At 39.3% G+C, this 25,072-nt stretch overlaps 1 protein-coding gene across 3 annotated transcripts; it reads right to left on the reverse strand.

Moving 5' to 3' along the window:
* Window positions 1-249: 249 nt before the first annotated feature.
* Window positions 250-24,777, reverse strand: RAD21 (RAD21 cohesin complex component). Of its 3 annotated transcripts, XM_080581289.1 has the most exons (15): window positions 24,462-24,659; window positions 18,384-18,588; window positions 17,503-17,676; window positions 15,539-15,668; window positions 13,191-13,290; window positions 12,122-12,228; window positions 10,980-11,183; window positions 10,254-10,379; window positions 9,937-10,059; window positions 8,468-8,691; window positions 7,990-8,155; window positions 7,482-7,633; window positions 5,869-6,018; window positions 4,487-4,570; window positions 250-2,067 (listed from the first exon to the last, which is right to left on the reverse strand). In XM_080581289.1, the coding sequence occupies exons 3-15, from the start codon at window positions 17,644-17,646 to the stop codon at window positions 1,876-1,878; spliced, it is 1,902 nt and encodes a 633-aa protein (XP_080437415.1). In that variant the 5' UTR covers window positions 17,647-17,676; window positions 18,384-18,588; window positions 24,462-24,659; the 3' UTR covers window positions 250-1,875. The 3 variants fall into 3 exon arrangements, with proteins under 3 accessions (XP_080437415.1, XP_080437414.1, XP_080437416.1); XM_080581288.1 differs by lacking the exon at window positions 18,384-18,588 and having other exon boundaries at window positions 24,462-24,777; XM_080581290.1 differs by lacking the exon at window positions 18,384-18,588 and having other exon boundaries at window positions 24,558-24,698.
* Between the last annotated feature and the right edge of the window lie 295 nt (window positions 24,778-25,072).

Genomic DNA, 25,072 nt, shown 5'->3' on the forward strand with positions numbered 1-25,072 from the left:
TAGACAGTCTCCTCTAATTTTCCCCACAGACATTCCTAGCATAGAACGCTTCAACAAAACCACAGTACGGCCACTAAAGTAAATCTTCCTTCCTAATGGCAAGAAATCTATTTACATAGTCAAGCTTTAAATCTCTCAAACAGCTAAATCATTACACTTTCACTTCTAATACTCAAATAAGCAACCTGTAAATACGAGGTCCCTATTACATAAATGAAAGGTGTTCAAAGAAGATACAGAGCTAATACATAACAGCTTATAACACAACTTTTATTAGAAAAGTTATACATAACAGCATCAACTATTTTCAAGAATATTAACCTTGAAAAGCAACAAAAACAGACTAAAAATGTGTAACAAGAAACTAATGACCTTTTCTATAATTAAACATTCAAGTTATCTACAATGTCTCTTTTTACAAAGGGGAAAAATCATGGTTTTACAGGCACATCATGTTGAAAATAAAGCTGCAGTAACTTTATACAATTAACTTTTTCAAGGATTATTAAAACATGGTCATCATGTTGTCTCAGATTTTTTTAAACATTCACATAATTTTACACTTGAGTATACACTGAAATTTCAGTCCCAAAATTATATCACAAAAGTGCCAACATTAAAACCAGAACCTTCAGTGTGAATAATTTTGCCCTAAAAAAAGTTAAGACAGGTTTCCATAATCAACATATTCACATAATTTCTGGTACTACCTGGTCTAACAGTAAAGCTTCATTCTTGATAGATAAAATCAAATGGGACTTCTTGCAAAACTGATAAAATGTTTCGAACACAGGAGTGTGCATTATTGGAAAAATTTATACTAAAACCATAAATATATCCAAAGAGTCATTAATACGCTACACAATTAAGTGGAACTGTGCCCGTTCGTACTGTATATTCAAGTTTGTTGCCCTTTCAGTACAGGTGGTATCTGAATTTAGCATCTTTACAAAGGCAATCTGCTCAACTTCTTTTATTCTTATCTTCATATGCCTGCTTAATAAAAATCAGATAATTTACAATCTAGAAGTCTGTTTTAAAAAGTCTGGAGTTTATATACAGGTCTAACAAACCTAAAGCATTTTGATATCTTAAAAGGTTTAAATGAAATGAGTAGAGTTTTCATTCGATACTTATTAACAGTAATTAGCCATTATCAGTAGTGGACCGTAATGAGGTGATAAGTGAAGAGGAATGTTTCATCTAAAATGCTTAACACATGTTCTGTCCTTTCATGTATGTAATAGTATCACTCACAGGAAGTGCTTTCCACAGACACCCGTTTCCCCTTAGCATCAAGGGCTACAAAAATCTGACTGCAAAAATGCAGTGACAAAGCAAGCTGACATATCAGGCACTACCTTTCATATTGGCAGCTGTAAGAGACCCACGGTATGCACGAAGATCTAGGGAAGGGGAAAAAACACTACTATGAGAAGCAGACTGAACATTTTGGACAAGTTTGGCAAAGTTTTTAATCAGACAATAGGTTGGCCATTCAGGTTTACTTGTATAGGTTAAAATATCACTATTGAATCAACTAGTCAAATTATAGTAAGACATTTTCATTGATACTCAACATTACATGCACCAATATTGCACACATCTGCTCTGCGCTGGTAGAACAATCTTCACCTGGGTCCTTGAGCTGTCTGGTTCCTGCAGCTGGAACTCGACACCCACCCCAGCAGTTTCACTAAAATTTTAAGTGGTAGATTTAAAATACAAAAACCAAAGTAACCCAAAAAGAAAACCAAGGACTTTATACAGACAATAAAATCTAAAATTTTCTGCACTGGTCTTGTGGGCCCTACAGATGGGGCAATACACGTACGCGCTAGTGAAACGAACACTAGGTCTGCTGTATCTAACCATTCAAATAATGTGAAATCTGGGACCAGGTGTCGCGATGATGTCACTGTAAGGCTCCTCCTGTGTCAGCTCTATAGCTTGCTGTTTTTTAAGTACCAGGAAACTGTAGAATTTTGCAGCTGCTTGTTTTCTATTTGTATTCCTGCACAGCTCAAGCAAACTGATAGATTCTGCTCCAGTCTTCGCAAGAGCTCTCTGAAAAACACAAACATCAATACCACAAATTAAAAAATTACATACACACGTGAACATCAACTGGAAGGTTCTGTTTGTCACAACCAAGACACTGTGAAAGACTGGGAAGGACTCAATGCTGGATGGGGACATTATAACACGTACATAAAAATTCTGCATGGGTCTTATCTAAATGAAACCAAGTAGGTTTCCCAGGGATGTATGAAAAAAATCAATCCTGAGGTCTGTCCAACTTAGTTACATGTTCCAGAAACTCCAAAAATAATCATTATTTATTTAAAAAAAATCAGGAGCTAAGGTTCTTTAATGAGGCATAGTTTTCCAAAGGTGAAAGCCTGTTTATTTCTAAAAATCTTGTTTGTCTGAAACTAAGTACCCAAAAGTTGCTTATGTTTTTTTCAAAGTCTTGGCCAGAATATTGAAAAAAAAAATCAGGAAAATACATCTGTTTGCTGGCTAGAACAACTACTGACGTCTTCAATTTAAAACAGAACCGTCTGCTCTGGAATATCTACGAGATGAAAAGATATTAGGCTGGCCAAACCAAATTACTTTATATTAAACAGATCTTAACTTTGAATCTCATTACAGATTTAATGTTTCTGTTATCCAGTCTGATCCTTTTTGGGCACATGGAAGAAAGAATCAAACGAAAAACTAGACATGGCCCGAAGAGAATTAGAATTCTGAAGCTCTTTTCAGAAATCCATGATGAAACAGAAAAAGAACACATCAGGCAATATTACCAACTAAACATCTGTACAATTTAAAAATACTTTTTAAGTGACAGTTGCACTGGTTTTAGCTGGGGCAGAATTAATTTTCTTCTTAGCAGCTCATCTGGTGTCATGTTTTGAATTTGTGATCCAAACCCTGTTGATAACACACCAATGTTTTAGCTGTTGCTGAGTTTAGCTGTTGCAGTGCTCGCACAGCACCAAGGCCATCTCTGTTTCTCGTGCTATCGCACCAGTGAGTAGGCTGAGAAATGAACAAGCTGGGAGTGAACCCAGACAAAACAGCTGACCCCAACTGATCCAAGGGATATTCCATGCCATATGATGATGTGCTCAGCACTAAAAGCTGGGGGATAATAGGAATGGGAGGGGGCGTAGGACATGTCTTCAGAGTTAGTGTTACTTTCCTGGAAAATGGCTAAACATCTGCTTGCTGATGGGAAGTAGTGAATGAGTTCCTTATTCTGCTTTGCCAGCATGCACAGCTATGCTCCATTTATTACACTGCTTTTACATCAACCCATGAGTTTTCTTGCTTTTAACTTTTCAATATTGTCCCCCATCCTGCTGAGAGGAAGGAGGGAGTGACTATGTGGTGCCTACTGGGGTTAACCCACTTGAACAGTTTAAAACAACCTTAAACTGGCAGAATTCTTGAAGACATGCAAGAGAACTGACTTAATTCACATTAGTCTTCTATGTAACACATCTGTGTTCCAAAAATTTAAAGCTTTTGCTTGATTATGTATTTCTGAGAAAATACAGATTATTCCTAAATCTCGTTTTATTGAAAACTCAGCAGCTCCAGAAAAAACAAACTAATGGAACTTCAGATATACAATAGTGACAAGAAGTTTCTACCAGGAGAAAGAGCCTAATTTCAGACAAAAAAAGACAACTTTGGAAAATCTGGAAAACAAAACCAGCTTAGAGAGATTGGATTGACCCTTCTCAAGATTTGCCAAGACAATTAAGGGGGGAAATGGGGATAAAACCGCAAACCAGACTGAAGAGCAGAGAGAGACCTCTACATGCAAGTAGAGACAAGTTTGCACTTAGTTTAAGGATATACTACAGGTTTTCAAATTTATTATCAGAAAAAAGCCCTTTAGTTTTAGCAAGCAAGAATCCATTCTACAGAACATTATCTGTGCAGACGAACACTGGCAGTCTGAGGCCACATGCTGAAAAGTAATGCAGCACTTCAGCCAAGGACATGTTCCCACAGTTGTTGCAGATTCAGCTTATCATAGCACAGAAGTTTTCAAACCAGCCTATCCAGGAGCAAACATCCTGTAAAATAGTTTTATCCCCAGACCTCAATGATGTTTCCTTAGTCTTATAGAACACAAAGTCAGTGGTCCGAAGGTTTCATTACAAAAACACAATCAAACCCCATTATTTTAGAGTTTGTATTTCTGGGAATCTTACTTGCACACAAAGCATGTCTGTAAAATAATTAAGCGAAAAGTTTTGCTTCAAATATTCTTTGAAAGAGTGGCAATTATATTACAATTTATTCAATTACAAGCCATTTTTTCCTTCCCTAAGACAAAACAGATATTTTAAATCTATAACATCTTCTGACAATAAAGTTCTTACTTAAACTTTTAACTCCAGTTGAAAGCATCAGTGGGCACACTCAAAAGCTACCTTAACAGAAAGTAAATTATGATGCGTACCTGAAGCCCATGAAGCATTTGTTGAGTCCTCTTATTCCATCTCCTTTCCTCTTGATCCTGATCACCGCCTGTGCCATCTTCTTCCTGCAAGCAGCCAAAACTCAACACACTTACTAAAACACCAGAAGATCTCATCTACTGAGTTATAAGAGAGGCATTTCTAAATATCACTGCAGCTCTTTCATCTAGATAGACGTGATTTAGCCAGGTTTAGACAACTTGATTCACAGGATACAGCTAGGAGAGGCAGGAAATGGGGTACAGAGGAAGACACGCATAATCTGATGTACCTTAGTAAAGGTTGCATGCCACTAGGATTATACCTCAAAATGTTATGCTGACAAGTAGTAAAACAAAGTTGTTCAGTCATGATGGCTGAAAACAGTCTACTCTAGGACCATTAGTATTGAGCATAGTATCAGCAATGCTTTTATTTTGTAAACGTTAATAAACACAGACCTGCTCTCATTTCACTGTGGAAATAGAACCAGTGAAAAGGAAAATAGGTTGCTAAAAGCTGCAAAAGAGAGCTGAGTTGTTATTGCTGACCATGTCCAGTGAAGCACTTAAGACAGAAGAGTGCTTATTTATAGAAGATATGTTGCATATGGCTTTAAAAATGAAAGTTGTGTTTCAAAACAGCAATTTAAAAATCACCATATGCAAGCAATATCTGTTTTGTTTCCAGTCTTAAGAACTTCAAACTGAACAGAAAACACTGTTTGGACAAATTTTATGTTCTTCAAAATTAAGTCAGCATTTATTTCTTCATTGTATTACTGAAATTAACATTTCTCTGCAAACAACAGCATTTTTTTTTGCATTGCTAAGAAAACCATCTTGACTAAAGTCATTCACAATTCTTTGTATAAGTGATCTATTAGAGAAGAAAACTGCGTAAGTCCAGATACATTCTTTTTCCAACAGTAAAATCACTTTTTAAAAATCTAGTTTACTATTTTGGATGTAAATAAAAACATAAATAAAGTTTGTTTTAATATCCGCAAAATATTAAATATTGGGGCTAAGAACAACTTCACTTTTTTTTTTTTCAATATCTAGTTAAGGTGGGATCAACTAGTTAAGTAAGATGAAATCATAAGAGTTCAAAACTTCTTGTGTAAGGCATCAAAACTATAATGGGTGGTTTAATCAGACCATACCTGAGAAATGAAGCACCCCCTAGTTCTAAGGTGAATGCATATGTAATTTGTAAAATGGTCATGCAGCAACTTTAAAATCTCTATTTCCAAAGTGTATCACTTCCCAAGTAAGGAGTAAAGATTTGGTTCTTATGAATCTACTAAATTCAAGTCAAAACAGTGCCAGGAAACACACAAACCCTTTCTGTATAGCTTGCTTTTAAAGAGCTCAGATCTTACCTCCTCTTCTTCCTCTTCCTCCTTCTCCTTTTCCTTCTCCTTCTCTTTTTCTGGCAGAAGTTCCAGCTCTGGTATTAGCTGGCAGATGTTTTGGGGCTCCTCTGGAGGCATTTCTACAGGTGGTATTTCCAACTGTTGTGATGGTGGATGCTTTAAGAGTACACAGTACAGGTAAGCAGAGACCATTAGCTTATAGATCCTTTTACCATAGAATACTGATGCTACAAAACAGTTTCACAAAATCCAAGTCTCTGAATCTTAGCTGTTTATCTGAAGCTTTGAAAAAAACAGAAGCTTTTTTGTTTTGCTCTCCATACCTGTTGTTTTAGTCCTCTAGGTTCTACTCAAACCAAAATCGTGGTATTACAACTTTACTAGGAAAAAGGCTTTCCAGCAACTTTTTTTAGTTAATCACCCAAGCTACCAATCTTATTTCTTGGATCAGCACGTGCAACTTTAAAACCCCATGTAACCAGATGCAGTGCTACATAAGCACACTTACTAGAACAAGACACATTCAGAGTATCAAAATATCTTCCTTTGCAATATAAGCAGGAAGGATATATTTTTTTTAAGTAGGCACTTTGAAAAGTTTCTGAATATATTATGAGTGATTCTGGTGCTAGATTATCATTCTTAGAAGATATTTTTATCAACAGGAAAATCCAGAAAAACTGTTTAAAAAGGTTTATGTAGTCCATTCTAATGAAAAATATACAGTATTCCCCCCACCCCCAAGCTATACACAGTTAAATGTTTGCCAGTAAAGTTACTTCTGCACCAGAAACTGGGGTATATGAATACCCCAAACTAGGTCAAAATAACTTGTATTTGAGCATCATACTGCAGGTATTTCTAGACATATGCTTCTGGCTGGCATGATCCATGATTTCCCAATACATTGTTCACTTTTCACTTCAGCACAAAGTACAAGCAATTGATGCAAATTTCATCCAGTGCCTCTCCCTTTTTGTAAGGCAATGTAACATTTAGTAGTTTCATTCAACAGGAACCCATTACCCATGAAACACAAGGCGCTGGATAAAAAAATTGTACAAATATGAGAAAGACCACACAATCCAGGACTGTTCTTTCTCACCAGATTAGCAATCAGAAAGAACACATCTTCATTTAACATTGTTTCTCTCCCCCTTGACAAATACGGTTTCATTTCAGGTTGTATCACAGTTTTTACAGAAGGGGAAGATATGAAACAGTTTCCATGTCTACCCAGCAAAAAAGCCCTTCCTGAAGATCGGAGTTTTGTTTGAACCCTTAACCATGGACCACTGGTACTGTCTTTCAAAAAGGAAGAGTTTGTGCAGTTTGCACTATCCTTTCTGATGGTGAAAGCTGTTCACATACACTTGACACAACAAAAGATCTTCATATAATTTACTCCTTGACGACTTCTTTTGGATGAAACAATGACACATCCCTATTCTACTTGACTTCAGGGAAAAGCTTAATCATTTAAGAAAAACACCGTAGAGACTACCCATGTAAAGAGATTCTACTATTCCAGCACTACAAAAAGACTACCTCAAATCCACATCACTTCCTGCTCAAAGATACCTCCCACTTCTAAAGTACAGAAGAAAAATCTTACTCACAGGTAACACTGGTTCTGGTTCCACTTGCTGCAGTTTGCGTTTAACACCAGTCTGAGGTGGTGGCGGTGGCATAACAGATTCATCTAGGTTGGTTCTGCTGCCTTCCATCATTGATTCTTGCAAGCGACTTGGTTCTTCCAGAATAGGTTCATCTATATTCCATAACAAAACCAGTTTTAGATACATCAGTACAGTTTGTAATTACATTTCAAAGTCCAATCTGTTATTTAGAATGAAGCACCCTAACAGTTTGCATAGTTTCTGCAGTGACTTAAATGGAATCGGTACAGATGTGCATACATACCAATACAATACCCACTTAATCCACTGGATCAAAACAAATCTCTGGTCTTCTATTTCTAGACAAAAAGCTATTTTAAGTCAGAGACTGTATAGAAAGCTAAGCAAACTAAGTCCTTTGCTTCGTTATCTTTGGTGACTTAATATAAAGCACAGAGGAAAACAAAAGCTCTGAGGGAAAGCAGAGCATCCTGGACAAGAAACAAACCAATGACTTCTCGCTGCTGTTGCTGCTGCTGCTGTTGCTGCTCCTCTCTGGGAACCTCTGGGTTTTCAAAGTCTTTAAGGAACTCATCAAGGTTGTCAGCTTCGCCACCTTTCCTCCTCTTTCTTAGGTCTTCTGGTACCAGGGGTGTCAGACAACGAGTAAAGAGCTATAGGGGAAAGGTTACATTATTCACTATTGTAGCTCACTGTCCTCTTAATTCAGATCAAGTAATCATAGGTCATCTTCCCTTCCCGTTTTTAAGCTCCTCTCCAAGAGCAACATTAAAAAAAAGATCAAGTTTTCATTTGTTTCTGTAACTGATCAATATTTAAGTACTGGTGTTTAGTGTTGTATTTAATTATTATTTTGATTATGAATACTCCTAACACTACATTGCTATTCATATACTGATGTTTACTATCTGAGGCACAAATCTGAATGCAGTCCATTTAGAAATAAACCTGTACAAAAACATTACCTTCAGTAGCCTGTTATTCCACAAAGGCTGTGCAGGCAGAGAGAAAAGCTTTTCAACTCCCCCAGTTTCTTTCCACATCATCAGTTTCTTTGTAGGAGGTGCCAAGTCCAAAGTAGTAACAATATCAGAGTAGTCACTTAATTGAGCTCGAATGGTCTTGCTGTCCAGTTCTTTCACACTGTCCACAATCAGCTTTCTCTTCCTCTTTGCTTTGGTTTCCTTGACTGTTGAGATTTTTAGTAATTAATGAAGGTTAGCTCAGCCAGATACCACGTTGTAGTAGGAATCTTATGGGGTCTCTACTGGTCTTCCTTGGCCATGCATAAAGCAGCCTCAAGAAAGAGGCCATGTTAACACTGGAAGGAATGAAAGCCTCTAAGCACTATCAAAGGCTAAACACTGTGAATGCTGTCCCACAGCTTACAAATTCTTTTGTGTACGCTCACAGCCCAACTGAATCTCTCTAAACATCATCAATATCCTCAGCTGCATATGCCTCCCTCCCTCATGGCTTCCTTGTTAGACTGATGTTCTTCATGAGCAAACCCAAGATGTAAGGGCCCTCTGGCCAAAAAGCCAAAGTACTACATCAAGTTTTTTCCCTTAAGCCCTATCTGAATTTCAGTAATGTTAACATGGGTGGTTATCTTACCTGTGCCTCTCATCCTGCTCTAGAATGACTTTACTGTAAATTGTTTACAGCCTGGCCCTCTGCAGCAGACCCTGAAGCTCTGGCAAACGCTGTCTTTGCTGGCCCCAGCTGATCAGCTAGGACCTCTGTTGCTAGCTTGCCACCAGAGGGCAGTGCTAGGGCTTTCTAACTGGCCAAGCAGTAAATCAGAGCCTGGAGTTCAGTCTGAAAATACAGGATAAATTTTTTCTAGATCTTTTTCTTTTTGAATAAAGCAGGGATCTGTTTTTATTGAGCCATATACAGTATGAGTTAAAATACAGTGCCTTGCATTAGTGAAATTCCTCATCTTTATTTACTACAACTTCAATACAAAGACTTACCTGCTGGATTCAGCAATTCATTGAAGTCATGAATCACTAGAAAAGTAACACTCATTCTACAGGCAACATTCACAGCGTAAACAGGCACACTTGGCCACCAAAAATACCATACCGAGAACGCTGCTGTGCTACAGGCACTGCATTAGAATTGAAGACATGAGGAGGTCTACTCCAATTCATTTTATAACTCACACATTGCTTGAAAGCTACAGAGAATCATGCTGCTATCCATTTTAGCTGCAAAAGCTACAAACCAGTACTGTCGAAGACTATTGCTACAAGTTACCCGTTTGGAAAGCACTGGAAGACCACATTAGAATAAAAGGAATTCAGCACTCAAATCCCTGGTTTCTCTCAGCTGAGCAGCACTCAGTAGAAGCACTACACATTCATCTCCATCCATCAATCTAAGGTAGTCTCTTTTGACCCAAATAAAATATTCCCAGTTTACTCACCAGTAATGTCAATAGGCTCCAGAGCAAAAGCTTCCTCTTCATTGGGAACAAGCGTTGTCTGATCAGTCATAGTTGGTAATGGCTCTACTGGGTCTACTGAATCTGGACTATCTGGTCCACCCACTGCCAGTAAGAACAAATATCATGCACCGTAACATCAGAACAAACTCTGCTACCCTTCCCATCCCCTCCTCCACGCCTTAAAGTAGACCACCACATTTCATACCTTTCAGTTCAACATGCTCCAAAGTCATTAGATTCTTAATCAAATTAGTTAAAAACAAGTAATTCTAGATCTAGTCCTAGATCACACTCACTTGAAACGTTATCATCATCATCCATATCATCATGGGGAGGTTGCTCTGGCATCATTACTCCACCTTCTGAGAGTGCAGGTGGGTCATCAAAAATACCACCATCATTATTACTGAGAAGTTTATCATCTGAAAAGAACGTATGGAAACATTAGTTTTGCATGTACAAATTCACGAAATCAGTACAAGCAAGTTTATAAAGTACAGAAATTTATGACAAGATGGATAAAGACAGTGCAAAAGTTAGTGAAACCTATACTTTCAATGCTGACATGAAAGCCATTAGGAGTATTTTTCCAAGGTGCATTTCAGCTCAAATTTTGAGCATACACATAACCTTTATTACAATAACATTTGCCACATGTTTGCATCTTGCTAGGTTTCTTAGTACTTCAAAAAAACATTCAATAAAAGTCGCAGTGTACTAATGAAACCCTGTGAGGGGTCAAACAAGCTGCAGAACTGCACATTGATTTTTCTCTGAAGAACGTTATGTACACAAAGGAAAAGCTCTGGATGTTTTAGTTTTATTTCATTTAAAAATAAGCAGCACTTAATATGGTACACATCATCAATGCTGCTGTAGCACGCAAAAACCAGAATTCCACTCCTGAATGCACAACCTAGAGAGGTACCTCAGCTACAAAGGAAACAGCCTCCCCATCTCCTCCCCAAGAACTAATTGAGGCACAACGTAGGACAGGAAAAAAGTTAATTTCTCAAACATACCCAATATTCCACCATCATTTCCTTCTCCAAAATTATCATCTTTGTATTGGTCTTCGTATTCCAGGTGATTAGCTTTCTCGTTAAGGTGACTGGTGCTCTGTTCAGGTTCCAGCAGGAGATTGGAAGCACTGGTGCTCACTAGCATGTCATCCTCAAATGCACTACCTTCTCTCATCATCTCACGATCATCCATCCCGAAGTCACCTGCAAGAATATGATTTCATCGCTATAAACGCCAACGAACCATTATGTGAGAGACCTAGCTTATCAATCAAGAAAGACACGATTGCAAGACCAAAACTTTTTCATTGTTTTAATCTTGCAATTTTTCATGAAGTACAAAAATCTCTATCGAAACAAATTTTTCATAGTTATTGATTGCAGAGTTAATGACAAAACAGAAGAAATAACACCCAGGAATACTACAGCAAATATACTGTTCAATTACAAAAAATAACCATCTCTGCTCCTTAAATCATTTTTTTTTTATTATAACCTATTTGAAATTGATTTTAACAAGATCCTGTAACCACATACTCCAAAAAAAAGTTACATCTTATGCCTCAAGGTTGGGCTGCATGTGCAGAGACTGGACCAATAACAAATCAACAACCTAATCAATACCTAGATTACATTTCCAGTAAGATTTCTAAATTATAGATATTATTACACTTTGGAAATTGTTTATCTTTGGATATTCAAACAACTGCTTTCAGGCTTTGATTCAGTTCTTAGAACACTGTCCTTGAACAGATACTGGGAGCAGCAGTAAACCAGTCATCTCTAACTGCTCCAACTTTATAAACCTCGTAACAGTTACTGACTGAAAATATGCCTAAAACTAAAGTGACTGCTGACTTATTCATACCACGTTTTAAGAAGTAATACTAATACAGTATTTCACTAATTCACCTGACTAAACGTCCTTCGGCTTTGTATGGGCAGCTAGAAGCTTGCTGAATATTAGAAGACAGACTTCCTGGAAAAACTCAACAACACGAAAATTAAATGTATGGAAACACATCATGTTTGATCTAATTTGTTTTTTGTACTTAATAATGGAAATTCCATTCCAGAAGCGCAAGATTACAGCTTCTGAGTTATCAAAATTAGCTTAGTAACAACATAACACAAGATTTTACCGAAGTCATTATCCTGGAGGATACTGATGTTGCCTACTTCTTCTCTCATGGTAATTTCTTCCACTCTGCTCTGGTTTAAACTGAACTGCTGGGCCACATCAATATCACTTAAACAAACAGAAGGCAATTATTAAAATCTCCATAAGGAAAAGTAACAGATAAAGCCTTAGATAAATGTGACATTAATTCCTAAATAGTACACTATATGTTTAAGTCAGTTAATGAAAATGTTGACAATGAACACAGAATAGTAAGCACTACTTGTAACACTAAGACTATTAAAGGTTAAAATCTAAAATTCAAATTGTGTTAGCTTCTGGAAAACATATCAATAACCACTCTTACTCCTTGTTATGCTGGGTCGCTAACTTAAAGTCCAATTTAGTAAGAACAGCCTCTCCCCCCTTCAACTCCAAGAACTATTAATACAATTTATCAAAAAGCATAACTAGTACCAGGTTACTTTCTTAGCAATGTGTTAAAGTACATTTCTTAAAAGAGCATAATTTTTCTGCAGTTGAAGTTTAGTACATAATCCAAATTGAGTATAAACTAAACAGAGCACTGATTAAAGCAAATTGGATCCCACAAAGTTTCCTTATGAATAATCCACAAAATGGTAGCATCAACTTTTTAAAAGTTAAGAACAATTAAAGTTGCATATCGTCAGCGTGTTTACAGGCAACTCAGTATTAGGAAGTTATAAGAAAAGTACCACTACACAAGCTCAGCTAGGACATTTCTGTAAAATTAATCTTGTCTAATTTGAGGAATTAAACGTTGTGTCAGGTACAGAAGAAAAATACAAAATGAAGAAACCTGAGTTTTTCCAAAAGTTTTTATCATAACAGTTATAACTTTGGTTAAAATCACAGGCCACAATGAGCTTCAAGTCCATACAAAGATGACTGCATACTTGCTTGGTGTATTTAAAAGCCTCAAAAGGTACCTGCTGCCCTTTTCTCTTTAAAGAACTTAGCAATGACACTGCTCTTTAAAACCAGATCCTCCTCACATAAAACCAAACAGCATTTGCATTAAAAAAAGCAAAAATAAATCATCAGCTTACTCCAGGTCAGGAAGTGGTTGATCAAAATCATGAAATTCCTCGGGTAAGGTAATAGCATTGTAAGCAGCCTCTCTGTTTTCCTCAGGCAAGTCGACAACCCCTGCAGAGAAGAACACTCAGAAATGAGTTCCCATTCCTTACAAGTATAGCATTTTTCCCTGTGCTTTCACTGAAGCTGTGCCTTCAGCATTATTCTATCTGCATAAACTTTTTATGGTCTTTAAACTGTTGTGTTGACCTGATGCTAGGTATCTACGAAGAAACCTTAGATAATGTCAGTTTCGGGAATTCAGCCTAAATGCAAAATACCTATCTCTTAAGCCACTGTACTGCATTGTGTAACCCTGCAAGAACCACAAGCCTTCACTCACTCACTAATGTTTGTGTGGCACAATGCTGAGCCATGTGGCTACTACAGGCATTTTATGTCATCACATCACTGTACAGGCATCTACCAGTGCAGGTACCTGATAGGAAATAATTTTATGAAGATGCTCCAGATGGGCTAGTTGGTCCTATATTTTGGGTTGGGTAAAGCAGTGGCAACACAATCACTACACAGCTTCTGCTCACTTAGCCAGCTCAACCAACCCCTCAAGTCCCAGCACAGTACTGACTGTACTTGGGCTACATGCACAAATCTTCCATTTCAGCATTTAAAATACCTCGATTATCTAAACCACATATATGTATATATATATTTAAATCCTCCTGAGATGCTTAATCTGTTATTCAATGGGTATCCTCAGAGTATGACTATCAGGTTAGCTATCACACAAAAACAGTGCCAGGTGCCTGCTTTATTCAAAAGCTTAGAGGTCAGGACACTTGAAAGTAGATGGGAAATGCAGGTTCAGTTCCTGCTGTAACTTGCAGGAGATCTGAGCTTTATGTTCTGCCTCCTGACCCACACAACACAGGCCGTTCTGAGGTACTGATACTTCAGAAGCACTGCCCGCTGTATTTTCCTCTGCAATGGATAATCAAAGAACCACTGCCCAGAGAGACCAGGAACAAGCATGAGCCTACATTTTACTCATCTTTGTCCTTGGCTAGGAATAAAGAAGCTTAGTCCTCCTTTCAAGGCTATCCAATATTTTTACCTGCTAGCTGCTTAAAACAAAACATGTAAACGATCCTCAGAGCAGACATAAACAAGACAATGCCCAAGCCACAAATCTTGTCTCTGTTCTCAGTTTACAAGTGCCTCAGCTTGCTTCAGGTCAGCATGCTGTTTTTTCTAAGTCTCATTTTAAGGTCCTTCACCTTCTACGAGCACTCTGGTGGGAGCAGGAAAACTGGGAAAAAAAATTACCTTGTGAAAATACATAAACTTTTGACAACATCACCAAAAATTGGCAGCTTTCAGAAATCTACCACTGAAAGCTAGACAGTTTAAAAAGCTGAAAGCTAGAAAGTTTAAAACCTTGATCACAACGTGAAGATCAGGAAATGAAGATAAAAACACTATACCCAGATCTAGAAATGAAGATAAAAACATTATACGCATTAATTATTCTCAAATTTATTGGTGCATTGGCTTCCAAAAGCTGCCTTTTAGAAGAGGCTTCCTGAAGTTCAGCTCTAAAATCTATTACACTCACACAAAACTAAAAAGGTGATTAAGCAGCTGTGAGTATCCAGCAGTGTCAAAGCAACAGCTACGCTCCATCTGCAGAAAATATTTCCCGGGATAAGGATGGAATTAAACAAAAACTATCAACTGTGTATATAACCCAAGCAATTCATTGTCGGACGGACTGTCATTTTCAGTATACGGCTCCCCCCTCAGGCTTTATTGGAAAAACTTAACAGAGTAAGCAACAATAGGGGGGAAAGCTGTGCGTTGCACCTACAAAAGTGAAAATACCTTTGTTCCGTTGCAGTTCACACTTCAAAAAAAACAAAAACAAAATGCAAAAGCGTCAAAAAAAACAGCCTATTTCCATTTCCTTTTGTACCTCACAGCAAGGCAATCTTTCTCCCGACAGAAAAAAGCTCCCTTCTGTTCAGTACATGCAAATACAACTGGTATTTTTCAGACTTGTGACAGAAGGTAAAAGCCACGCAGTATATTCCCATTTAACACCATACACCAACAACAGCCAAAATCGTATTTGAGATCATTTTACTGAATCAGCCCTAATATGAAAAGCTTTGGTTCAGAATTCAATCAAGAGATTTTTCAGCACACAACTCAGTCACATAGCCAGCCTGAAGCTCACACTAAAGAAAATAGCTTCTCCTGTAATTACCCTATATAAATTTATGCAGTTCTTCTATTAAGACAAGACAGTAGAATTCTGTATCTGCTTCATACATGTTGTCATAGAACTTAAGACAGGTACCTGGACGAAAAGCCATCTTAATCTTAATGAAGGCCTCATTACAGTCTGCAAGAAGGTATTTTGCTTTCCTGTGGTAGATCCTAACAACGCCTAGTAAGAGATGTCCTGAGGTTCGAAGTGCCATCTTCACCTAAAAGCACAGTGTACAACCAGTGAGTTAGATGTAGCCTTACTTTTTTCCTCCCATCAAGTTTAGTTTCAGTCAGCTTCACGTGAGTTTTTCAGTAACATCAAATATCCAAAACAAGTATAAAAAACAGCAGAAAACTCTAAACAAAGAATGCAAACTCTGCAGTTCTAGATGATCCTCTACATATTACCCATGGATGAGATGGAAAAACATTAGTAAATCAATAGGAATTTCACTCAAGAATCTACAAACACTGCTATGTCTACTAGGAAAGAGATGACAAGACAAAATCCATTTTACCACAACCTTTCCTGACACCTTTGTTATTTTAATTGCATATAAAAATAAAAAAAAAAGGACAGCCAGAAATTATGATTTGGTTAAGCAAAAAGTCTGGTTAAAACCAGTATCTCACTACCTCTCCATCATCCGTCCCTCAGTTAAGAAAAGCATAGAAGAACAGCTGAAGATACAGGGTATTCATAAACAAGCACTGTCACATTAAAATAAGCTTCAATTCCCCTCCTCTTTAACCTCACTGCTTTGCTATGAAATTGAGTACTTCATGAACTACCGGAACAGAAGACCAATAAAAACAATTTCCAGGGAAGGACTCAAATATTTTAGTCCAGAAGAGCATGAGACTTACATTGAAGCATATACGGAATATATTAGCTCCTAGAAAGATTAAACCATACAGGGTCTAACCTCAAGCTCTGCGAATTCAAAATGGCACATATCATCTCATATTTCAGCTAACTGATGAAAGTCTTACAGAGTTAAACATATGAAGGAGTGCCTAGCAGTTCCTCCTTTCTCTTCAGGAACTCTGCAGCTCACTAGCGAGTCCATGAACATTATCTTCTCTCTAAATCCTTCCAGAGCTGACACTGAATGAAATCACCCTGTTCTGGAACAGTAAGCATGCCTGTGATTGTATTATAAATACTTTGCTTACAAACAGCAGTTCTTCTAAAATCCATAGCAACACTATTGAAACATTGTATTGGTTTCAACTAAAACAAAAGATAAAAATAAGTCTTATTTCTTTTTAACATAGTGGCTTTTCTTATAAGGTATTCAAACATCTGCTAAGTGACAAAGCTTACAACCAAATCAGTCCACTAGCTCTTGAATAGTAAATTCCAGTTTTATAAGCAGCGGAGGAAAAAAAACACATTAAGACCACCAAGTTCTTCAAATCTTCCCTCTGTTTCACAATAACCATACAGAAGTTTTACATTCTTTCAGTTTTGTCCATATCTGTTTGCTTTCTATAAAACCAAGCAAGAAACTAGAAACTTCAAAAACAAGGCTTTTACACTACAGTGCTGTATTTTTACTGCATGGAAAACCATCTTCACACCACCAGTAACATTACTAGCTACCGTGATTCTTCAGTTCTTTTTGCTGTGGCTAAGAAGAAACCTGCTTTGTACTTGAGTCACAAGCATAAACAAGAAAATTTCAAGTATTATTTCTACAGCTTCCAGTAACAACACCACCTCTGAAAGCACATCATCATAAGGCCTTTAGAAGTTACTTTGTAGGAAAGCCCAGGCTTTTTCTCTTCCAAACATTTGCTTTTAAATGATGCATGATACATCAAGATACTAGTCCTCCATTTAAGTAAAGCAAAACATTTTTTACAATAAATTGCACAATAATCCATTACTAGAAAATTGACAACAAAATACTTTCTTGAATCAAACAGCCTGAACAGACCTTTTCACCCTTTAAAACAGCAACATCAAGTGACCCAAATAGTAACTACCGAGGCATCCACAATTTCTTTTCAGTACAAGATAACATTACATCAGTGTAAAATAGATACCTTTGGTGAAATGATACTCTCCACGCTGCTCTCCAGGTTACATTCAAAAACATGGGCTTTGGTTAGCTTCTTATCCCAGTGGGCAGCCAGCCATATTTTGGCCAGTGGCCCACGCTTGCTGAGGACAAAGTGGGCATAGAACATGGTCCCAGATGTCTATAACAAAGTGCAAATCTGTAAATAGAAAGGCAAACACATACATATATATTTAGAGAATTCTTGATGGGTAACATCCTTGTACACACACCCCTCACATTTGCTTTGCAATCATTTAGATCAAACTATCTGTATTTAAAGAAGCCAACACTTAGAGGTGGTGGTCATGTTATACACACATTTACTGCAAAATATGAAGCAGGAAGATCAGTGACCAACCAATACTCCTTTCACAGGTTAAGACCATTTACATAACTTTAAAACGTTTACCATCCCACAAGGCAAAAACCCCTTAAGTACATTAAGCAAAGTTGATGAAGATGATACCAAGCTGTCATAACATAAACATACACACCTTGGTTTTCCCTCCCACAGACATCTTCTACCTCGTCCGTTTCTTTCTGCTCTAGCTTTTCCAGTAGCTACTACTATACTATACCATTAAATATTCAGCACTGTTTCAGTAACCCATTAAGCATTTTAAAATATATAGCTGTAAACTTTTCAGATTGCTCCATGTTTTCTTAAAGAGAAAGTACAACTCTCCTCATTTCGGAGCAGACTGCTCTCTGTTTCAGAATCCTCTTAGTAACACTTCATATATTTTATTCAAGAGTTGATTAAAATTACAAGAAAACTGCCTGCATTATCCCAAATTTCCTTAAGATTTCACTTCCTTCTTCCTCCTCCACTACAAGGCCAGACTTCCTTTGGCTAGTAGCTACCTGACTACCTTCTTACTGCTGGTAATGATGCCAACGCTGAAAGCCCCAGGGAAGCAGGACACCATGATGTCTTACAAGCTAAAAAAGCCAATGCCACACATGAGGTAAGCATGTGATTCAGTTCAACTACAAGCTGGAGATAAGTCTGCTTTAAAGAGGTAGAATATTCCCCACATGCAGTTTTTTCTCCAGCAATATCCATAACCTAAAAAAAAAAGGAATAATAAAGAAATGAAATAGAACAGGAGAGATGCAACAAGTGCATTGCAGTTTTTGCCTCCTCTGTGCCCACAGGAACACTGCCAGAAGCACACCACTGCAGTGAGCAGGGTGATTTAATCTAGGCAGAACCAAGGTGAGGAGCATTAATTCCTAACCATAAAAAACATGTTTCCCAAATGCATGCCAACGCAATTTGCAAGCAAATAGGGATCACAGGGAAACACAAAGCCTTGGTAAACATGATAGCCAGAGAAAGATTCTCAGGAAGCCAGTTTCTAAACCATTACAATTAACTTGTAATGGTAAATAGGTTTCAAAGCAGCTAGTGGCTGATATTTATAGGGTAAGCTTCACAAAAAGCACAGGCATCGTTAACTAAGTGGAAGCAAAGCCAATCTCTAGATACATGGATAACAAATGAAAAATCCCTGAAAGTAAATGCCAACAATTTGTTGTTGTTAAGTAATAAATGGATATTGATGGATAACAAAGCATAGGGAAAAATAATCTTTGTGGTGTTACCATACTCCGTACTTGTACCCACTCAGAGGTACTGTTCAACACACAAAATGAAAGCTTTGAATTTCTGCTCCATTAAATACAGAGTCTGTTCTGTTGTCCAAACAATTATTAAGCCTGTTGGTCTAACCAACAGGCTGGCCAATAGTTCTGGCCGTAACCAAGAACGGACACACCACACAAGATTTAAAGAAAACCAAGGCCACGTTCAGTTTGAACTAACACCGTAGATACCAAGCATTAACACTACTGCTAGGACTTTAGTAGACAGGTCTAAGTCATAACGGAGCTGCAAATTTAAAACCGAAGTAACATTTTTATGGTGCTGAAAACGTGCGGAGCTATGAACAGCACTGCACAATGCTGGAAATGAGCAAGTTTTGCTAGGAAGCACAAAAAAAATTTCAAAATCTCCTTGAGGAATAAAAGTATTTTTCCCCAGTGGTTTTTGAAAAGCATCACGCTGTCCCAAAGGTCACCGGACAATTCAGTCCCTCACACATTTTCAAGAGCCTCACAGTATTTGTGTATACGCAGACACCTAACTCTGCAGCACAGCATTTTGGTATCTGGAGTTGCTACCACAACCTTCCACGGCTCTGATGGCAGCAGGCCTGTAAATTACCCAGAAAAGTGAGGAGTATGAGCAGGGGAAGACGTGGTGCACAAAACCACTTACATTACTCTGTTAAAACCTTCCAACAGTTTCAAAATAATGTGCTTTGATTCATGGAGTTTGGCATGATTATTCACTAATGTTTACAATCATTAAAATATGTAGCATGGAATTCATACGATTTCAAATATATTGTTAACTGTAAGCCTGAAAAATATAGTGAAGATTTCCTGTAAAATGCAGAACATACTACCCGGACAATTCAGAGTGAATAACTTACCACTGCTTTCCAGGATTTAAAGGGATAATGCAAATATAAAACAAATGGCTGAGATATCTAAGAGGAAGCAAGGTTCCTCCCAAAATTGAGATGTCAGAATCACAACAAGGCGGATTATGTCACAGAGTTGAGGGGTTTTTTTTTGTTTGTTTTGACTTGAAAAAAAAGAGCAGACATCACTAATAACTTGTCTTCCAAAGACGTGCCAATCCAAGCCAAAATACTCCCTGTAAAGGGAGCTCACAGATGCCAATGGGTTTCAAAACATCTGCTCCATTAGCAATTAAATCAAAGAATAGAGCCTGAAAACTGTTACACCACAGAAACAGTAAATGGTCATCTGCTTGTAGTCCTGTCTGCAAGCCTGGTGAGACGAACACATTGCATGTGGATGGTATTTAGAAACTTTTGTAGCAAAGGAGAACCAAACCTGACTGACTTCTGACAGAGGTTGTCTGTTTCTCTTCAGCCATTAATGAAGTCTTGCCAAGTGAGGACCATCAGACTAGAGATCATTTAAAGTGCTTTAATCTGAACTATTGTTAATAGATACTGCTTCTGTTTATCGAAGCACCTGCTTCCTACGTCACAACAGGCGTCTCTGCCACTTCCAAATTCCAGCAAACATGCTGTACAGTAACACCTGGGCTACAGCCAGTGCACGAAACACGTCTTTACATTCTTAGCGGCATCAAGAAGTTCTGCTGCTGTTGTTTAGAGCATCGGCACAACTGCTTAAATGGTCGATGGTTGCTCTCATTTTCTTAATACTTTTCTTTTGCTTTCTCTTCAGATAATCCCTTTCCTTCTTCCAGGGTTTTTGCCTGATCTTTTATTCATAGGGAGTGTGCTGTTGCAGAGGCATAAAAGGAGAAATACATTTTCTGGCATAATGCAAGACTGGGATGAATGTTAAAGGAACTGAAGAGTGTTTTGGAGTGGCAGAGTGCTCATGCAGGCACAAGGAACATATGTCCTTGGCTGCAAAAGCAACTCCATAAGAACCCTCAAAAGCAAATGGGTAGCTGATGGCTCTTAACAGGCTTATACAGTAAAATCAAATTGCTAATTTTTGAGATTGACTGGTTATGAACCAGGACCTTAAAACTTGTTCTAAGAGCTTCAAAAACGACAGATAAACACATGAGGCAAAAAATCATATGTACTCACACAAGACCAACTGATAGCAAATCCTGACCCTGCCCAATTGTGCTTTTAAGAGTTTTAGCTTGATTTTAATTAACTTTGAATTTGCTTCAATGTGCTGTTATTGTCCTCAGGTTCCTCTGCCTAACTATGTGCCCAAGAATTGCATGGTTTTATTTATTTATTTTTACTATTTTTCTTTCTGCAGAAGTATTAAAAATTACTCATTTTATACACAAAGTAACCAAACATGCAGGGTGACACAAATACAATACTGATAGTATTTCATTTTCCTACCTGGGGATCTGGTAATTGAGCCTCCCAAAGAAGCAACTAGAAAGCTGGGCAGATGCTACCCATGAAACTTCATCTTAACCATCAATTCAAAGATATGAAGTCTTAAAATCCTTCTGCATGTTAGAAGGACAAGTGTATACACTCTGAAAAGAACCCTCTCATGGCCTGAGTACCATCTGTCAACGCACTCAGAAAGCTTTATGAAATGACAGTTGACAACAACATTGCAGACAACAGAAACAACATTCAGCTGTGGCACTTTTTAATCTGACCATGGTTCATTTAAAGCAACTACCTTTTAAAAATTAGAATTTCAGATGAGAATTCCTCCATTCTAGCCCATTAAATCCACATCTGCTACCCTACTAGGCCATGTTATGCATACACACACCAGTTCTTAGGTCAAGTCTTAATCTACTGTCACCTATTCGTGTTATAAAGTTATTCCAGAACCACGCTCATCCACTGATCAGCAGATACTTCCCATATTAAAGTTTAAAATCAGCCAGTCATTTTAATTCTTTTGTCCTTATGCTATCCTTCTACTTCAGTTTCTCACTTTCTCTGTTGTTCCCACACATACACAGTTTCTGTTTTGCTAAGCTAAACAAGTCCTGGGGAAGAATAAGCTGACCTTGGGCACCTGCACCTGTCAGAGCTGGACCTTGGAAGTCCCACAGGACAGCACACTCCCCACGAAGCCTCGCAACACTGTGTGACATCCACTCTTCCTCACCTTCACTAGCAGGGCGCTACTTGACTCACCCCGTGACATTTGTGTCTCCCTCACACATCACACCAGTGATCCAAAGCCTTCCAGATGCCAAGTTCTTCACCTGTTTTTATTTACCTGTTCCCAAATCAATAAAAGTGTCATGAACTGTAGCGCTTACTAATTCCCAGGTCCCCTGACCCTGCACATTGGGTTCTCTATTTTCACCTCATAGCCTGTCACCATGCAGCCAGCCCTGTCTAAAACTTCCTCAGTGCAGGTACACCTACCAGCGCTGTCTCACTCCACGACCAACTTTCAATAGCACGCTTAACACCTGATGCCACTGAAAATAAAAAAATCGATCACAGGATCGGCCTTTACAAACTCCACTAGTAACTCCTTACAGCTCTCAATGCCTGTTTTCAGTATTATTTCCTCTCTTTTCTTCAACCGCCTTTGTAATATCCTTGTTAGTCTGCATTTTTCTACAATTTAATAGATTTCTTTGTGTCACCTTCAGCTTTACTGAACTTCAGTGACAAGTCACCTCAATTTCTTATGTCTACAAAATCAATTATTGAAAAGATGAAATTGAACTAGTCCAACTTGACTGATAAATGCATACACAGCGTTTTTTATTTGCCTCCAGATCTTTGTTTCTCCCATTAACTCTTATTCTAACATCCTATGGCCAAGGTTGCACCACCAGGTCTGTAACTGCTCAAAACACACCTCTCACTTACAGGAACTGCATTCCCTGTTCTCCAGTTACAATACACTGCACATCTACGTCATCGCACTGCTAGAACCAGCACCCCACTAATCCAAAAGGCAGATCTTTCAGAATGCTCCTACAGTTTGAGATGTTTAAACCTTATGAGTAAATAGGGCTTCTCTCACCTTGCCATCCCACCCAACTCTAGCTCAATATCTAAACCTCAGCAAGTATCCTGCCCTATCAGCCAGAGTCAGTACGTCCATTCATCCAGTAGAAAAAATAATCTTACTATTCTTAGGTCCTATCTCGACCATCCCAGACAGTTTTGTGCAATTGCAGTTCCAAGTCAAAACAGAGATGCACTTGCACAAACCATGTATTAACACATTCCTTAAGGGTACAAAAGTTAAGAGGCTAGAACTGCATCTATCAGACTTTTTTTTCCCAGCAGTTATTCCTCTGTGCTGTTCACCCAAAAAGCTGCATGTAAAAATACTTTCTTCAACTTTGAGGCAAGATGTGACACAGTTAACTGAACAACTACTCCCATTTCTGTGGGAAACCCCAATAAGTACACTATCAACATCCCCGATGGTAAGAAAACACTAATTTGTGTGGTGATTTAAATTTATCGTAGGTCTCACTAACTTTTTGCTCCTCCTTTTTATTCTCCCCCAGATGCCTTCTCTGTAGTTAACGTTTTAGATCGGTGTGGTCAGTGTTGCCAAGTTTCACAGAATGTCAAATATTTACAAAAGAACATTCGCAAAGTAAAACTCAAGCCTAACCCTAGGAAAGCTTTGATGTTTCCACACTTTTCGCGTAACTCGTTTTATGGAAGAATGGGTCAATGAAACAGTATGCTTAATGTAAACGTTCACACAATGGGGGCCTAAATGGTAACTTGCATAAACTTACAGCATTTTTTTCCACGGGTCTAAACTTAAGCGAAAGCCATTTTCACTTCGGCGGTGCCATGCCAATGAACCACAGTGACCCCGAATTCCTTTGTTACCGATACAAACACAACACCTTGCTGTACGCTCAGCAGAAGCCTTTCATTCAGAATCAGACAGAAATCACGAGGAGGACAGCAAGGTTTACGCGAGACCGGCCAGATATACCGAAGAAAGACCTACGTTTCCCCGAAAATTAAACATTTTTAAAGGGGCCTTTTGCCGGCCAACACCCCCAGCGCCCAGCAGCCAGCTCACACGCCATTAAGGAGAACCACGAGCACACTCAACGCTCTGCCATTGCCCAAGCGAAAGCTTACATTACACCCGCAAATAAATGGCCGGGAGACAAAACTCTGCTCCTCCCCACGTCCCCCCGAGCCCGCAACAACCCCGCGGACGCCCCCTTTACAACGCGGGGCAGTGGCCGCTCCGTTAGCGGGAGCGAACCACGGTTTCTATCGGCGTGCCCCGGCCTGGTAGCGGGGAGCCCCCCCGGTGCTCGACGCCGGGCAGGCCGCAGAGGCGGAGCGCCTGGGCCCGACCCCTTAAGCGAAGCCGCCCAGCGGCCGAGGAGCCGCCGCGGCTCCCTCAGGGGCTGCTCCTTACCCGGGTCGGGGGCAGGCTGGCGAGGCCGGGCTGCGAACCCGCTCCGCTCCCTCCTCCTCCTCCTCTCGTCCCGTCCCCCGCGAGGCGCTCCCTCACCCGACCAAGATGGCGGCCGCGGCCCTTCCTGCCGCCCAAAGCGCCCGTTCAAATCGGCAGGATGTTTACGGTTAAACTGCCCCCCGCCGCCGACCGCCGCCGCGCATGCGCGGCACGCCACCGCCGGCCGAGGGAGGGAGGGAGGGCGGTGGGAACGGGAGAGCCGCGCATGCGCAGCGCCCCGCCGGCTCCCTCCGGGGAAAGGGGCGTGGTGAGGAGAGGGGCGGCGCATGCGCGGTTCGCAGGGATCCGCCCCCGGGGAGGGGCGGGAGGCGGAAGTGTGGAGGGGTGCGGTTGCCGTGGCAACGGTTGGGCTGCAGGGCCTGGTTGGGAAGGCCTGACCCCGCTCTGGTGGGGATGTCGGGGGGCTCGGCCTCTCTGCCCTGCCGCAGCCCCGCAGCCTGTTACGGACACTAAGCCGTAGAATCATACAATCATACAATCAGTAAACTTGGAAAAGACCTCCAAGATCACCTGCTCCAACCACCCCCCTACCACCAATGTCACCCACTAAA

The sequence above is a fragment of the Anser brachyrhynchus genome (assembly GCF_964034855.1).
Source record: "Anser brachyrhynchus genome assembly, chromosome: 2".
NCBI classification, from domain to species: Eukaryota; Metazoa; Chordata; class Aves; order Anseriformes; family Anatidae; genus Anser; species Anser brachyrhynchus.

What these genes read in the sequence shown, in the direction of transcription:
- RAD21 (XM_080581288.1), bottom strand. Translation starts at nt 17,646, where the DNA reads ATGTTCTATGCCCACTTTGTCCTCAGCAAGCGTGGGCCACTGGCCAAA. An exon ending in GGAATAACAGGCTACTGAAG is followed by an intron (nt 8,156 to 8,467) that starts GTAATGTTTTTG and finishes TTTCCCCTATAG; the next exon opens with CTCTTTACTCGTTGTCTGAC. An exon ending in AGGAAGAGGAAGAAGAGGAG is followed by an intron (nt 4,571 to 5,868) that starts GTAAGATCTGAG and finishes GGCTGCTTGCAG; the next exon opens with GAAGAAGATGGCACAGGCGG.